Below are 17,849 nucleotides of genomic sequence, written 5' to 3' on the forward strand. Positions count from 1 at the left end.
TGAATTTAATATATTTTATTAAGAATAGTTCTGATGGGAAAAACAGCTAAAATAGAACCTTTGGTATCTTGTTTGCAGTGTTCATGAGGGAATTCTCATGTACCACCTTCATTTTATGTCAATTTTCAAAACTGGTTTCATGGTAATAAAATCAAAGTTATAGGCTTCTGGCATGCCCTGATGCAGAGTTGTGTTGAAACGGTTCCAACGAAAGACAGGGAGGCCACCTTGTACTGTGGGACCACTAATGGCATAGGCTGTGTACTGAGATGCTAGGTATATATCTGACACCTGCAAAGAGAGGGGAAGAGAGCATTTTAGAAAACCATTTGGGGAAAAACCTTGACTAAATGCATGGCCTTTATTTTCACTTTTCTCTTTCCAAAGTCACAATATTGGACTCCTTTAAGATTAAAATTTCCTGTAATATACTCTTCTATATCCATTTCACTTTCAAGTATGTATTGACTGATAGAAGAAACTGATAGAAGAATTCTACCTTCAAAACTTATTTAGAAAGCACTTAACCCCTTGATGACTCAGTTTTTTTCATTTGCAAAATGAGCTAATAACCCTGTTTCATGAGATTTAATGAAAGCAATGCTTAGAGCAAACCATAGACAATAAAGTCCTCAAAGTTATTATCAGGTTAGTAATTTTTAAGTAGAAGGAACTGATTATCAAAAAATGAGGTCCATGGTTCTTGCAAACACGTAACCACCAGATAATACAGGAAAAAAAATCCTGTGCTCAAAATGGCTATAAAAAGAATTAGGGGCTGAGATTGTAGCTCAGTGGTGTAGTGGGTTCAAGCCTCAGCACCACATTAAAATAAATAAAGGTATTGTATCCCATCTACAACTAAGTTTTTGTTTTTTTTTTTTTTAAGTGAATTGGCTTGTTTATTTTTTAGGTTTTTTTTTTTTTTGGTGCCAAGGTTTGAACCCAAGGGCGCGTAGCCCCTGAGCCACATCCCTAGTCCTTTTTATATTTTATTTAGAGACAGGGCCTTACTGAGTTGTTTAGGGCCTCACTACATTGCTGAGGCTGGCTTTGAACTTGTGATCCTCCTTCTGAGCTGCTGGGATTACAGGCATGTGCCACCACACCCGGCAAAAAGAGAATTATATTTTTAACATATCCTTTGACAGAATTTGAAGATGGAAGCTAGGCTGGATTCTTGCAGGCAAGACAGCAGAGGTGATTTTTTTTTTTGGGGGGGGGGTCTATTCTGGGACAAATATAACACTTCATTGCTCAATGTTTGCAAATACTATGAATACAAACATTTGTTGGGGCTTCATGGGTGCCTGGCTCTCTACATACCTCCCCCACTACCACCACTACCTTTTTTTTTTTTTTTACATTACACAAAAATTGAGCATCAAGACCTAACCTTTCAATCCTCACGTAGTGTAAAAGAAGGTTGAGCTGGAACTCAACTACTAAATGCATTTCCTGTTTAAGAATTAGGCAGATAGAAAAATGTGTAAACAATGCCAGCAGTCCAATGATTTTCTAAGCCAATGAAGAATAGTTCACTCTTTAAAAAAAGTAAAAGTTTTCTTCCACAATTTAGGACAGGTGATGCAAGTGAAAAGACAACATATAGAGGCCAAAAGTATAAAAAGATGTAGTAGAATGATTATGTCCATCAACCAGTTAACTTGTCCTCTAAGACATCCATAAACCATAGGTCAAGTAGCAAACAGCTCTGATGGAAAAGACCCTGGATTTTAATGTTTGCTGATTTCCATGGTGTAAATCTGCCATCAGATTTTAAGCCATCAGTATATCAACTAACAATTAGTTCTGGCATACCATATGAGTGGGCTTCAGCACACTACTGCAAACCTATTTATTACCTATAATTTGAGGCCTATTACAATACTTATCAATTCTAACATGGTGGAAACCCTTTAGTGCTTTGGGCACCTGGTCCAGTATTCTTGTTCCTTCAACTAAATTCAGTTATGTTTAATGTAAAATAACACTGCTCTCAATAATATGTTCTTTGGATTTGGGAGTAGGTCTGGTAAAACTTATCACCATCATGATTATGTACATTTGTAAGTAACTACTTCCTGTACAAAACATTTTATGGATATTAAAAGTTTGTTCACAAGACACTAAGAGGTAAGTACTGTTGTTTTCACTTTACAAGTTAGGCAATGAAAACATTACAAAATTGTGAGATTTACTATTAAGTGGCAGAGGAGACTTGTAGTTAGGCAATGGGATCCACTGCCAGAATCTCTGAAAAAGCTGATTCCTGAATTTGTTTATGTTTAGGGACATTATTCTTTATGCTAAGACAACCTCTTCAGCTTTGCCTTTGGCCTACTTGTTGATTGACATTAAATTCAAAAGCCAACTGTATGTTACCTTTGTGTCATAGCAACCTCCTGGACTTGGGTTAACTGAGCTCAGGTCCTCACGGCAGCAAATGGTATTACAGGGATCACCCTTACTATAAGGGTCCTTCTTATAATCTAGAAAACAAAATATTGGGGAAAAGAGTGAGTATTGGCTATTCTGAGATACACTTGTCCATTGTAAGATTTTTGGACTTGTTAATACTAGATGTAGGGACATATTAAAGCCTGAAAGCTTAGCTTGCTCCCAGATACAGACATCTCTTGGCTTATGTTAGGAGCAATTAACTGCAAATCTTCTGCACAAGGCCTATCCTGCCTCAAGAACCTTGCACAGTGAAGAGTGGATGGAAGAGAAATAATAGAAGATAAATGTGCATTATTTTTTTCTAATAAAAGAAATACAGATTTGATTTTGATACTATTTTCCAAAAATCAGTAATGATTATTTTGTTTTTATTAGTTGTTTTTGCCCTTGGAAGGAAACCTATGTTTGGGGAATGGAGGGATATCCTGTATAAAAAATAAGCCTGTATAGCTTATTTTTTCTGTGTGTTTAACATATGTTTTTTTCAAGTAGAATCTTCCCTATTATTTTATAAAGGAGACCAAAATTCTGTTTGCTGAGTATAAAAAATGTAAAGTTTTAATTGAATACTAAATACTTAAATAACTTCTTAAAATTCCTTCTAGTACACAGATGTTAAACTTACATGGATTCTTTATCCATGGGGAAGAAAAGGAGTTTTGAAGAATGATTCTTGAGAAATGTGCTACGTACTGTTGTATCGAAGAATATATTTCATGGATGCCATATCAGTCACTTTGCCTTGGTCACGCCGGAAGATTTTGGCTCGTGGAGCTAAATCATAAGAATAGTCCAAACCCAGCTTCTGAACTAGCAGTTGGTAGCCACTCCAGTTGTAGATTTTTTCATGGAAAGGAATGTTGTAGGAAGGCCAATATCCTAATTTAGAATGGAAGAGAATTGGTATACCTCTATATTATTTTGTTAGGGGAAGAACATTAGAATTCTTTGTCTTTACCCCCAAATTCTTGAATATATAAACCAGAAAATGACCTATTATCTGTAAACCAAAACAACATATAATGCAAAGTGTATGGGAGCTCACTTAAGTGATACAGCTACAGAAATGCCAAAAGATGGTTCACAATGTGGCCCCAAAAGGGAGACTTCAATTGTTAATCATGGATAGTGATTGGGGATAAGAAAACTAAACACCTAAAACACAGTGTTGGGGATAGGAAAACTAAACACCTAAATTCTAGGCTCAGGGATGGATGAATAGAACGTAGGCAATTAGCCTCAATTTTTTTTTTCTTCTGTGAAAGAGTGGGAGGGAAAGAGGAAGCCTACAATGTGAGGGAGCTGGGGATGGCTTTTAATATTCCAGTAGACTTTTTAACTCCTTCGACTACAAACATCTATAAAACCTCAGTTTCATTCAAATATTCATAGTATGCCACAGCCACACAGTTCATTAGTCATTTAGCACCAAACATATGACACAACTAGTAGAAGCATTTTAGGAACATCCTAAATAACACTGACCTGGGTTATTGCAAAGAGGGCAGTCATTCAAAATAGGAATGTGTCTACCATTCAAGGAATAATGTATCACCTCTATATTTTTGGCCCTTGTTTGCCTGTCTCCATTTTATTATTGTATGGGATCTCCTAGACAAGAAGGAGTTATTTTAACCTTGCTAATTCTGGGACAGAGCATCAGGAAGAAAGAGATAAGAATGACACTGACATTATAGGATTAAAAAAAAACACATTTGTTGCTAGAACGTATCTAGGTTATATAGATTCAAAGTTAATATGCCTGAATTTGAAGTCTGGTTCAGCCATTATTAGCTATGTGACCTTGGACAAATTACCTACTCTACCTGTGCCTCAGTTTCTTCATTTTTATAATGTAAACAGTGACATTATTTGCCTTACAAGGGTTATTGTGAGCATTAGCCCATTAAGTTCCAAGTTTCAATCCTGCAAGAATTCTAAAAAATTTGACACAGGTACATTAAAATAGATAAGAAATCATAATCTAAAGCTTATATATTGTATTAACTATACAACATCATTTATTTGAGTACATCATGTTTCTGAGCTTTACAGTAAAATGTTAACTATTAATATTAATGTATTACAATTATATATTATATACTATATTTTAGCTTTTATAGGTGTTCCATATCTAGAACATAGGGACAAAATGGGTGAGATGCATTCAAATGTGTTTACGGTATTGTCTAATACTTGGTAAACATTAGATGAATAATAACTATTATATTTCTTTTTATGAGACCAGCTCAAATGAGTAATAGAAAATGACTGCTACTTTACATTTTCATAAAGCTTCATGATTTACAAAAGCATTCAAAATAAAGCAACTTTAGTCTCACAACAACCTGGTGATACACAATTATTATTTTATTGGCTAACAGAGCAAATCAAAACCAAGAACCTAGCTGTTCAAACTTCAAGCTGGTGCAGTCAGCTCCTAAGAGTATGCCTCAAGAGAGAGATGCTTGATCAAAGTAGCATTTTTTTCTTTGCATCATTGCTGATAGAATGGTGCATTTAGATTCTTTCCAATCCCCTTCTTAAACCCCATGAAAATTCCCTAAGACTAAAAAGAGTTGATGCTGATATATATATTATATGGAAAAATTGTAAGAAGCCAAATAATTATGTATCCAAAAATATATCCCTCCCATATGTGTGTACATTATACAAATATAATGTATATGTATATAGTGCAAAGATGAAATGCTACTTTGAGCAAGCATCTCTCTCTTGAGGGACACTTTTAGGAGCTGTGGTTGGACAGCTAGATTCTCAGTTTTGAATTGCTGTGTCAGCCAAGTAACTATTTAATTATTTGACTTCTTACTATTTTTCCCTATAATGAAGGAGGAAGGTCTCCTGCTTTGTAGGATATGAACTGCATGCAGTTGAAACCCCCACCTTAAAAAATTGCTTTATGCATAAGTCTTATGAGCATTTAGTTGGTGTGAATCACTCTATGCTGAGATGCCTCACTCCAGAAATCATTACAAAATGTGACCTGGGAAACCGAGGACCAGGTCCTGATCCCCAGGGACCACACTTTGTCTTGGTTTTGTTCCTAGTCATCTATCAGCTGATAATCTGTTATAGTCATCTCTTAAGTAGTCTCATAGTCTCATAACTAGTCTCCTTTCTCCTCTGCAATGTTTAGTCTGTTTTCCCATGCCAAAAACTCTCATTTCCTACACAACAAAGGTTATACTGCTTTATAGATTTATGAGGCTAACATTTTCTCCCACTACTACCTCTCTCAATTTTCATGACCACCCTGTGAAATTGTAAAGATCTATATTCTTACATCCAAAAATTATCGGGAGCCAAATAAGTTTCAGAATTGAGGGGTTTTTTTTTGTTGTTGTTGTTGTTTTCCAGATTCTAGTATAGCATGGAGTACATATGTATGACATTTTCTTTGGGGAACATCTCATAATGAAAAATGTTCATATTTTTATAACCTAATTATAAGATAAATCTTTAAGAGAAAATAATTGTTGGGTGTGTGGGAGACTCCCCACTGAAGTTGTTTCCATCTAGTGAGAACATCACGTAATCCCTTACCTCTCCCCCTCCTCTCCGAAGGGCGCCAAATTGAAAAGTTTCCTCGACCAATCCCCGCGGGACACAGTGTCTGCTCACCATTCCTTACTCACCCCGCCAATCAGCACCCACCACGTGGCCTATGCAACCCTTCTTAACTCTTAAATGAGTTCAGATCATGTAATAGTTTGCTACCAAGTGAGCCAAGACCAAAAGCAACAAAGAGTTTTTGGTTCTACAATTTTGGGATTTCAAAAATCACAAATAAATGATTGTGGATCTACCCCAAGACTGTCCTGTTTTACAGATGAAGAAATTGAGGCTTGGAGAGGTAGGATAATTTGCCCATGGTTTTGAGGAGTTCAAGATTCAAATCAAGCAATGCAAATAGTTTATCCTAGATTCTTCAGTCTAGCATAGAAGTAAAGTGTATGGAGACAAACCTTCTATACTAAACGACTGAGCTCTTTATGGGCAGGCTTTTTCAGCCTGAGCCAAAGTAGTACTCCATCAATACTTGCTGAATTGAATGTAAAACTTTAACCAGAAATCCAGGAGAGAAGGCAATATTAGCACCACGAAAAGTCAGGTTTATGAATGCCTGACCTGTATCCCAGTCTGCCCATGGTCCTTTATGAACTGAGGTATAGGTTTACCAGTTGCGTTGAACTTGTTAATTTTTTCCCAGTGTAACTAGCAATGGCATCCCCATCTTTTCTTGCCCATCATCTGTTCACACACCATAAACATGCCAAGCATATAGATATTCACATGCACATACTCATCAAACTTTCAGACACAGCACGAAGAAGGTACCTTTCCGTAGAACGTTAGTTTGTTCAGAATATTCTACATATGTAGGAATTTGCTCCACAACATACAGAGTGCCTTTGCCAAGGCTGTTATTCAGCTTTACCTTCTTCAGGTCCAGGACCATGTACTGATTATTATAGGTGCCTAAAATATCGGGAGATACAAAGACATAGTGTGGATGTGGCTTACTGGTTAACAACTCTAAAGTTAAACATATACATGTGCCTAAAAGCTATTCTGCAAGGCCACTTACCAGAGTTGTATTTTGAAAAGATATCTGCCCACATCTTGCCATCATATGCCATCATATTTGCCACACGGACCCGTTGCCAGGCCAGGAGAGACTCAGGAATCACCTCTTTCAGTAGAGTTTTATTATATACACTATTTGTGGTCTGCAGCAATACCAAACCACTGCTAAGAATGTAAAAGTCATCCAGTGACTCCAAAAACCCTACAGGAAAGACAAATATACAAATCAGCATATGTATACATGGGATATTTTACTATCATTTTTAGTACATAATTTTACATAGCCAATGCACTTTACAGACTATCAGCTATTATTTTCCTTGATCTACAGGAGACTCTCCCAGCTTTGACTTACCTCTGGGGCAGCTACCCAACTGCTGCTTAAGGACGTGGCCATAGACCTCTATCCCTAGATTCTCCATTGTTTGATTTTATGATTTGGGATGATAAAAATATTTTAAATCAGGAGAAATCCAAATTTCCAAAATGATACACAGAAATAGAGCCCAACTCGCTAGGATTTTTCAAGCTAACTTTTAACTAGGGAGGATATTATCAGGGCTCATTTTTGCATAATTAAGAATTAAGAATATGAATGTCTTTTTTCTTCTCTCTCTACTTTTCTGTATTTTACAATTTTATGAGTCAACATGATTTTTATAAGTGGAAAACGTCTACATGAATAAATGTGAACATGGTTTTGAAATTAGGATACTTAATACTCTGGGTCAATGTTGGGACAACACTGGAAAATTGGTGAAGCCACAAGTCTTTACCTTTGTGTGTGTGTGTGTGTGTGTGTGTGTGTGTGTGTGTGTAGGTAGTGCTGAGGATTGAACCCAGGGCCTTGTGCATGCAAGGCAAGCACTCTGACAGCTGAGCTATATCCCCAGCCCTCAACAAGTCTTTTCTGAATACCTATTTTGTGGTTTATATTGGGCTGAGTATGGAAGACATAGATCAAGTGCAGCTTTAACAGTGAAAGGATATATTGTCATCAGTAACTGACATCAAGTGGACAAGCTAACGATGTTAAAGAAATGTCAGGAAAGGCCCCAATGAGGGGCTTTTTGTAATACAGTCTTCTGGTGCATCTTTTATGAATGGGATTAATGCTACTATAAGAGAGGCTCCAGGAGCTTGCTAACTCCTTTAGCCTTAGGAGGACACAGAAATAGGCACCATCTATGGGAAAGGGCACTCGCTGACATGGAATCTGCTGGTATCTTATTTTGGATATCCCAGTCTTGAGAACTGTGAGAAATTTTTTTTTCCCCAGTGCTGGAGCTAGAACCTAGGTCTTCACACAATAAACTTCAATAGTTTACAAATTACCCAACCTAAGGTATTTTGTTACAGCAGTCAGAATAGACGGAGTAGTCCAAAAACTTCCACCAAACTTCTCAATAGTAGTCCCAAACTTCCACCATTTTTACACCACTTTGGTCATTTTTGTCATATCTGAGTACTATCTAAATTGTTGTTGATATTTTCTTTTTTTTTTTAATTAAGAAAGTAAAAATTTCACAGTTTTATGACCTACAGCATGACATTTAACAAATGTGTACCTTGTAAAAAGCTAATTTGAGTTCTTTAACATATACATTACTTAATATTTTTCTTTATATTAACTCCATTTTAAAACTTAAAATACTTAGCCTTGTCATATACAATAATGTCTAAGGAACTACAGGTTTAATGTTTGGGGTTTTTTCCCATAAAAAAACATTAAAACAAATACATATCTACTAATGTGCAAAAAATATTTGTCCCTGTGTCACCTAAAATCATTTCAATAGCACTATACACAATAGTTCTGGAATAAAATAGGTAGGTGAGTTCAAGTAATAGATCACTTGGTTAAAGACTTGAAAGCTTGGACTGAGAGTCAGAAGCTTGCATTTTAATTACCTGCACTGCCCCTAATGAGTGGGACAAGTCTCATTCTGCCTCTGTTCCTATTCCCTTCCTCTGATAGCCTGGGACTAAGTGATGCCACTCAGCTCTAACAATGTATAACTTCCGGAAATTTCTGAAAATTTCCATGAAATTCACATGATGGCAGGAGTGTCCAACTAACTTAAAGAGCTTCTTCACAAGGCAGCCGATAGGCTATTTAGAGGTTTGTGTAAACTAGAGACAGTTGCACAATCCAGGTGATACAAGGTGGTACAATGACACCCTTGAATGAAATTTTAGTGAGTGTCCTCTCTGGGAAGACACAGTCTGGACTTGGAGAGTATATCTAGCTTGGCAGAGTGTAGGAGTATTCAATAACTATTCATTTCTTGGTCTGTTTTTCTTTTACAGTGCTCATACTATACAACCATGCTTGGCAACTTTGAGCAAGCTCTTTGGTAGAAAAATCCCCTTAGTTTAGAATATCCTTTTTCTGGCACGGTTAAGTTTGCTAATTCACTCCTTACTGTAGCAGCCTCTCTGGACACAAGAGGGCAGGCATTCTTTAAAACGTGTAAGTGAATGACTAACACTAATGTTTAAGAAATGACTGGAAGATAGAAAAAATATAAGTCGCCCAGAGTTCTAGAACACAAAACATGAATTGATTGGCAAAAACTATCATTGAGGAAACTAAGTCTATATTTTAAAGTTCAAAATAAAAGGCCCAAAGAGGAGACAAAGTCTTTTAACAGATTGGCCTATAAGAGAAAAAAATGTTCTTTAACTATATAAAAGTATAATCTTGCACTCATGTGTCATTAGCAACTTTAGAAAGCTACAGAAGTCAGGCGAAGTGAGACACACAGTGTTTGTGAACGCCAGCCTGCGAACAATGTCTGGTAAGCTACTGGCTGAAACTTTAAAAGGAGGGGAGGGGTCTTTTGGTTAATAAAGCATATTTTAAGACTCATAAAAACACTTGAATCACAAAGATAAACAGGAACCACTACCAGATGCCATTTAGACTTATTGCTTACTTCACACCAGAAAAATGTACTCTGATTATCCAATTAAGTATGTTTACAATGTGCCCACTTGCACATTGAACACATCAGCTGCTCCAAAAGCTCAAATGGTGCAGACCAAACACACTGCTTCCTTCTAGAATAGTCCGCAAGTGTCAAACAAGGACAGAAATAACATACAACAGTGATCCCAGCCTTGGTTTCACTTTCCAGGGTTTCCGTTACCTGAGGCCAACAGTGGTCTGAAGATACTAAATGGAAATTTTCAGGAATACACAATTCATAACTTTATTACAGTACACTGTTATAACTATTCTTATCATTGTTAATCTCACACTGTGCCCTAAATTTATAAGTTAAATTCTGTTGAAGTTGTATTTGATAGGAAAAACAGAGAAAGTACAGATTTCAGTACTACCTTCAGTTTCAGACACCCATGGGGGATTTTGGAAAACATAAGGGATGACTAGTGTATAATTCAGGGCCCGTCATATGAGTCATGGCTGCAAAAACTGTGCTGCCTTTTGTTCACCCCTCACTCTGTCCACGTTCTGGGAAATGTGACTTTGCAGTGTCTCCCATCAAGCAGTGTTGTTGGTTTCCCCACCTCTGAAATCTGGGCTGGGTTTGGCACTTGCTGCAGCTCACAAGCATCTGCTGGTGCTGAGTTGAGGCCTCAAGAGACCAAGCATATTTCTGCTCACTCTTGGACCTTGTTGCTGCTTTGTAGACAAACCTAGTCTATCCTGGTCTCTAAGATGAAAGACCACACGAAAGGAGACCCAGTTACCTCAGCCAACCCCTAACATGCAAGAGAGTGCATCCAGGGCCCCAGGCCCACAGAGCTGCCTACCCATCCCACAGCTCATTCCATATACATGAATGTGCCCCACTGAGACATCGAGAAGGCACCACTCAGCAGATCTGTGCACTCATAAGTAATACATATTGCTTTTAGCCATGAAATTGGGAGCATTATTCTTTTTATGCAGCCATAACTAACTGACACAGTAATATTAATTCTGTTAGTACATTTTGCTTTTTATTGTCTGTCTGCCATTTGATTTTAACGTGGCTGAAACACATTAGAAATCTCTTTTCTTTTTTTAAGCCATTTTGAGCCATATCCAGCCTTTCTGTTCCTCCTTCCCTCAGCTGTGGAGAGACAATATTATTTCTAACTGAGGAAAGTACCACCTAGCCTCAGCTATCCTATGTCTTTGAGCCAGTGCAATAGTCAGTCAACAAATGTTTATTAAACACCTCTCATATGACAAACACTGCAGTGATCCCAATCCACAGACTGTGTCAGAATTCCCTCATAGCTTCCTCAAAAGGCTTATGCCCAAGCACCCACCCTTACCTCCCTTTGCTCTCCTCTGAGTCTCCAGCAGACCCTCTGATCATAGGTTGCTGTTTGTAACTGGAAAATACTCTGCTCACTCATTCCAAAGAAAGAAGTCCATGACTGACTCCCTGCCATTCCAAGACACAAAATTCCTGCATCTCTTTATTTTGCTGCTCCACAATGGACTTAACCTTCTCACCAAAATTGTATTTACCTGCTTCCCTGCCTGCTAAAATCCTGATAACAATCAACTTCTACTTCTCCCCAGTATTAATCATGTAAGTAGTTACTGAGCACATTTCTGCCTAATCCTGCAGTAGGAATGTGGCCAATGGAGGATTCAGGCTTTTGCAGGTTTACTGTGAAGACTACATATCTTGCGGTACCCACATAAAAGAATTAGAAAGTCTCTTAAAGTTTTTATAGAGTAGATATTTTAAAAGGTGCATTTGCATTCGATCTGCATTCTGTTATCCTGATCCATATCAAAATGAAATTTGCTTTTCTTCAAAAATAAATTATCCTAATTTCAATTGTATGATTTATTTCCTTTTTTCTTTTCTATCCACTCCATAGAATGTACACTCCATTAGAGAGGGAAGGGACCTCTTTTGCCTTGTTAACTGGTGCTTATTCATTTCAGAGCCAGGAAAAGGGTTTAACACGTGATAGGTGCTCAACAAATAATTATGCAATCTAAGGAAGAAAAAGAAGACAGTGTTAACCAACATTTACTAGACGTCTACTACATACTGGATCCCTTGCTTTAGGAGGATGGATACTATCATCTGACCTTTAAGAAAAGAGCTTAGATAAACTGTTCAAACTATTTGAAACTAATAGACCTCAAGAAGAATAAACCTAAGTCTAACGTTAAACACATCTTTTCCGGGCTGGGGTTGTAGCTCAGTGGTAGAGCGCTTGCCTTGTATGCGTGAGGCCCTGGGTTTGATCCTTAGCACCACATAAAAATAAATAAAAATAAAGATATTAAAAAAAACACACCCATCTTTTCCTCTTTACACACACCTGATGGATGTGATGGGGACAGATACTTCATCATCAAAAGTGTGACAACATTAATTCAACACACATAATGAAACAATAATGGAACAAGTACATTAGAAACAATGAAGAAGAATGAGTCATGAGGAGTTTCATGTTCAGACAGGGTGGAGTTGGGGGAATCACCTAATGACCAGTTTATCAAGAAAAGTATGGAAAATTAGGTAGGATCTGGAAGGACAGCAGGGAGGAAGTGTCTTGAGCGAGGTGGTGAAAGATGATTGAGACAGGTGTGAGCTGGCAGAAGACATCCATGTCTGGGTGGTGCCCAAGGGGAGGTAACCAACAAAAGAAAGCTACTTTAAGAAAACAGATTACTGAATTTATCCATAATCCTTTGGACTATGTGCCCTGGTTCTGCTTTTATTTTTTTTCTTTTCCTTGGTTTTTGTTTTTCAAAGCAGTGAACACCAATTTTGATCCATGTTCACTTGTATGTATTTCATTTTTATGACCAAAGTCTCAAAGATCAAAGAGATAACATGAAATTAATAAAAGTAATTATAGCATATTAAAGATGTTTATAATCCATACATTTATTAAATAGGTCATTCAACAATCTATGGGAGTAATCACACTCAGGACTATGAGCTGACAATGAATTTTCCTGGAACCTTGAGCCTATTTTATCTTCATGTGCACCTACTTTCAAAGTACATAAACTTGAAATTAAAAAAAAGTCTCAGCAAAGTTTTTGCTACATCAACCACAAAGGCTGCCACAGTCTCAAAGACTGGGTTCTGGACCCAGTATGCTAGAATCAGCCTGGGTACTTGTTACAAACACCCCAGTTTGGAAATAAGAAATAAAGAATTTTATGAATGGTACTGTGGAATCTGCATTTTTTTTTGCAAGATCCAAGGAAAATATGAAGAACATTTAAGTTTAAAGATCTGTATACACGCATGTGGGAGGTAACAGGTTATCTGGACACAATGCCAAATAGAAACAACGCATGCTTCATGAAACACACTAAGTGCATTCCAGGGAGCCTTACTTATAGATAATTAAATTTGAAGCTTGAGCCTCATAGGGATCATCATTACTGGAATCCTCAATTAAAAGTACTTTGAATAGATTCCAGTTTTTGTTCCCACACAAAAGCTCCACCCACCTGGCGTGCCAGGAGGCCCTTGGAGTCCATGACTCTTTCAGTTTTAACTTAAATGCAAACTGAACCACTCCTGAAAGAATAGTGGGTATTTATAATCAGGTGTATTGCATTCAAACCCAGTCCTCAATGCTGAGTTGTGTGACATGACCATTGCACCCAGTCCCCTGTTAGTTTTTACAAAAATTGAATGACATAATAAAATCAATGTTTAGCATAGTGTCAGTCACAGAGCCAGGCACATTGTAGGGAATAAACCAATTTAGAGATTTTTGTTTTCCTTTTTTGTCTGATAACAAGCTGAGTGCAAACAAATTTGTAGTAATTTATTTAAAAACTTGAGTGCTGCCTCATTCCTGTAAAAACAGACAGGTCCCCTCCATGCACTTATCATTAAAGTAGCTACAAAAGATTAGTTTCAAGATATTACTCTGTGCTGAATACAAAGATTTACACCTGAAAGGTCCAATACCTGGACCTCTTGAACTCCTGTTTTCAAATCAAGCATATAAAAGAAAGGGCCGTGTGAACAGAAAGCCATGAGGCTACAGTAGAAGTTATGATCTCTTAGGCAACCCTCATCCATGCCTCTCACTTTATTTACCGCTCTTTTTTCCTTGCAATTTCTGTCATGTCCACCTCAGAGTGGGTCACCCACAATGTGTACCTCTTTCCTGTCCATTTTCCTGCACTGCTAGTGTTTGGATATGGTTTGTTCCTCAAAAGTCCACAGTTGGAAGCTTTATCCCTAGTGCAATGGTAGAGAAAGGAAGTGGGACTCTAAAGAGGTGGAATCCAGAAGAGGTGATTAGGTCACGACTGCTCTTGTGAGGGATTAATGCTGGCCATGTGGAGGGGGTTAGGACTCAGGAGTGGATTAGTTCCTACAAGAGCAGGTTGTTATATGGGAATGAGTCTGGCCCTTCATTGGTCTCTTATTTCCTCTTTTTCACCATGTGGTTTCTGTAGATGCTTCTACCTTGTGACACCACCTGCCATGAAGCCCTCATTAGAAGCCACTGCTGGTACCATGCTCGCTCCTGGACCTCTAGAACTGTGAGTCAAATAAATCTCTTTTCCTTGTAAATCATCCAATTTCTGGCATTTTGTTATAGTAATACAAAAAGGAATACGGCATTCCTTTCTTCCCATTGGTTCAATGATTTTAATGTGCAAGATTCTGGGCTGGCCCTGTCTCTGTGGGACTCAGACATGAATATGGAACACGAAAAAATTATCTACATTTGACAGATAAGTAATTGGAGTTGCAGAGGGACAGAAAAGACAAAAAAGGATAAAAAAATGTAAAGTTTTAACTGGTGAAAAGTTCTTAAATTTGATGAAAAACATCAAATTTAATAAATAATAAATAGGATTTATAAATAATATTATTGTATTTATTCTACTTGGGGTTTGTTGAGCTAATAGGATTTATAAATCCTATTTATTATTCTTAAAGCCAACTATAATACAGTTTACTTCTATATATGTATGTATAAGTGTGTGTGTATAGATGTATTTGCAATATATAATCTTAATTTCTTTAGAATATAAAAATGCTTAAAATTATAACATCCTGTTGATGAATTTATAACATTCAGATATAACATAGATCTGACAACATTAGCACAAAGAATAGAGGGCACTACTAGGATTGTTACCATCCTAAGATTCCTGTATTTATAAATAGACATAATTAAATAATTAGCTTTATGTAAATTATGATGAATTAAAGATGCATATTATAATCCTTAGAGTGAGCGATAACAATAACAAAAACAAAAACAATAACAAATGGAAAGAAAAATATAGAAAGTTAACTGAGGCATTAAGATACATAATTCATTTTTAGAAGACTGTGTTAAAATGTGTAACACAGAAGAAGACAGGAAAAGAGGAACAGAGAAAACAGATGAAATAATGAAACCAAATAACAAAATGGCAGACTTAAATCCAAATATTTACACAAAATGCAAGTGAACTAGGCACTTCCATCAGAAGTCAGAATTAGTCAAGCATGAAAAAAGAAGAACCCAAACCCATCTACTTAGTGTCTGCAGGAGACCTACATTAAGCACAAAGTTACAAACAGGTTGAATGCAAATGGATAAAGTACAAGATGCAAACAATAAGCACACAAGATGGCTGGAGTGGCTATATTAATATCAAACAGTATAGATTTTTAAGACAAGGAGTTATACCAGAAACAAAAGAAGGACATTTCATAATGATAAAATGTTCAGTGTAATAGGAATATGTGATATTTATAAATATCTAAGTGCTGAATGACAGACAGATCATCAAAAGGCATGAAGCAAAAGTTTCAGAAAGAAAATAAGAAGACAAATTAATAATTCTGGTGGGAGACAAATATTTCTCTCTTAGTAAATGACAGAAAAAGTAGACAGGAAATAATTTAGGACACAGAGGACTTGAACCACATTCTCAGTGAATTTGACCTGATCGATACTTATTCTACTGCACACTGAACATTCACTAAGAGAGACCCAAGCTGGGCCATAAAGCAGATCTCAATAAAGGTAAAAATTTGATATCAGGCAGTGTTGCATGCCTCTAATCCCAGAGGCTTAGGAGGATTCCAACTTCAAAGATAACCAAAGCAATTTAGAGAGGCCCTAAGCAACTTAGTGAGACTTTGTCTCAGGCTAAAAAATAAAAAGGGTTGGGGATGCAGCTCAGTGGTTAAGTGTCCCTAGGTTTAATCCTCAGTAACAAAAGAAAAACAATAAAAATTATACAAAGTATGCTGTCTGGTCACAATAAAATTAATTAGAAAATTAAATTAGAAGACAATGAGAAAAAGATATATAAAAAAACTCCAATTTTTTAGAAATTAAACAATACACGTCCAAATTTCTGTATATTGAAGGAATCATATAAAAAAATTAGACAATATTCTAAACTGAATGAAAATGAAAAAAAAATCAAAATTTGGCAGATGAGATTTAGAGTTTTCTTTGCTTTTAATAGAAATATAAAAATCAATTATCTAAGTTTCTATTTTAAGAAGCTAGAAAAAAGGTGCAAATTAAATGCAAAGAAAATAGAAGAAAGAAAATTATAATGATAAAAATTGAAATCAATGAAGAAGAAAAATGGATAACAATAGGAAACCAATCAATGGAACCAAAATGTGGCTTTTAGAAAATACCAATAAAATTAATGTAATCTTAGCTAAGCTGAAACCAGCAAGAAAAACCTATTGTGAAGCAAGGATGGAGATATAATATCATGAATGGTAAAGGGGACTTAACTGTATATACTACAAACATTAAGAAGTTAAGAAAAATACTGTAACTCATGTCAAAAATATGTAAAACACTACTTGAATGAAATGGTCAAATTCCTTGAAAGACAATTTTTTTTTTTTTGGTACCGAGGATTGAATCCAGGGGTGCTTAATCACTCAGCCACTCAGCCACATCCCCAGCTCCTTTTTTGTATCTTATTTACAGACCAGGTCTCCCTGAATTGTTTAGGGCCTTGCAAAGTTGCTGAGGCTGATCTTGAACTCACAGATCCTCCTGCCTCAGCCTCCCAAGCCTCCAGGATTACAGGTGTGTGCCACTGCACCCATTGAACACATATTTTCAAAACCAAAAATTCAAGGATTAGTAAACTGGATCCTATGTCAATGAAGGAAATTAAATTTTTAATCAAGAACTTTTCAATAAATAAAACTCCATAACCAGAAGCCTTCACTGGTTAATTCTATAAAACACTTGAGGGAGAAAATAATACCTGTTTTATACAAACTCTTTCAGAAAACTTAGGAAAAAGAAATAATTCCATATTCAAGATGTAAGGATAAGCTTATGCAGATACCCAAACCACCAGAATAAAAGGAAATTACAGACCAATGTCTTTCATGAATGTAGGTGAAAAAAATCCTTAACAAAATATTAGTAAATTGAATAAATAAATAAAAAGAATAATATATCATAACTAAGTGGGATTAACCTAGGAATTCCCCAACTGGTTTAACATGAAAATCAATCAATGTAACTCACCTTATCATTTTATGTATATATCAATAGATGCCGAGAAAGAACTTGGCAAAATACAAAAATCACTTAGTGATTAAAAAACAAAACAAAACAAAACATTAAGCAGCAGGGCATGGTGGCTTGTGGCTGTCAACCCAGCTACTCGGGAGACTGAGGCAGGAAGGTTTGAGACCAGCCTAGGCAATTTATCATGTCCTTGCCTCAAAAGAAAATAAAAGAGACTGGGAATGTAGCTTAATGGCAGAGTATTTGCCTAGCATGCACAAGGCCCTGGATTCAATCCCTAGTATTGAGGG

At 36.5% G+C, this 17,849-nt stretch overlaps 1 protein-coding gene across 1 annotated transcript in view; it reads right to left on the reverse strand.

Annotated features, from left to right (window-relative positions):
- The window catches only part of Plbd1 (phospholipase B domain containing 1), a 67,846-nt gene continuing 49,997 nt past the window's right edge, over window positions 1-17,849 (reverse strand). Inside the window, exons 7-11 of the mRNA XM_015498188.2 lie at window positions 7,076-7,276; window positions 6,826-6,966; window positions 3,157-3,342; window positions 2,386-2,492; window positions 1-291 (exon numbers count right to left, since the gene is read on the reverse strand). Coding sequence (XP_015353674.1) covers window positions 109-291; window positions 2,386-2,492; window positions 3,157-3,342; window positions 6,826-6,966; window positions 7,076-7,276 — 818 coding nt within the window. The 3' untranslated portion in view covers window positions 1-108. The remainder of the gene's footprint in view (window positions 292-2,385; window positions 2,493-3,156; window positions 3,343-6,825; window positions 6,967-7,075; window positions 7,277-17,849) is intronic.

Source organism: Marmota marmota, unplaced genomic scaffold (genome assembly GCF_001458135.2).
Source record: "Marmota marmota marmota unplaced genomic scaffold, marMar, whole genome shotgun sequence".
Taxonomy (NCBI): Eukaryota; Metazoa; Chordata; class Mammalia; order Rodentia; family Sciuridae; genus Marmota; species Marmota marmota.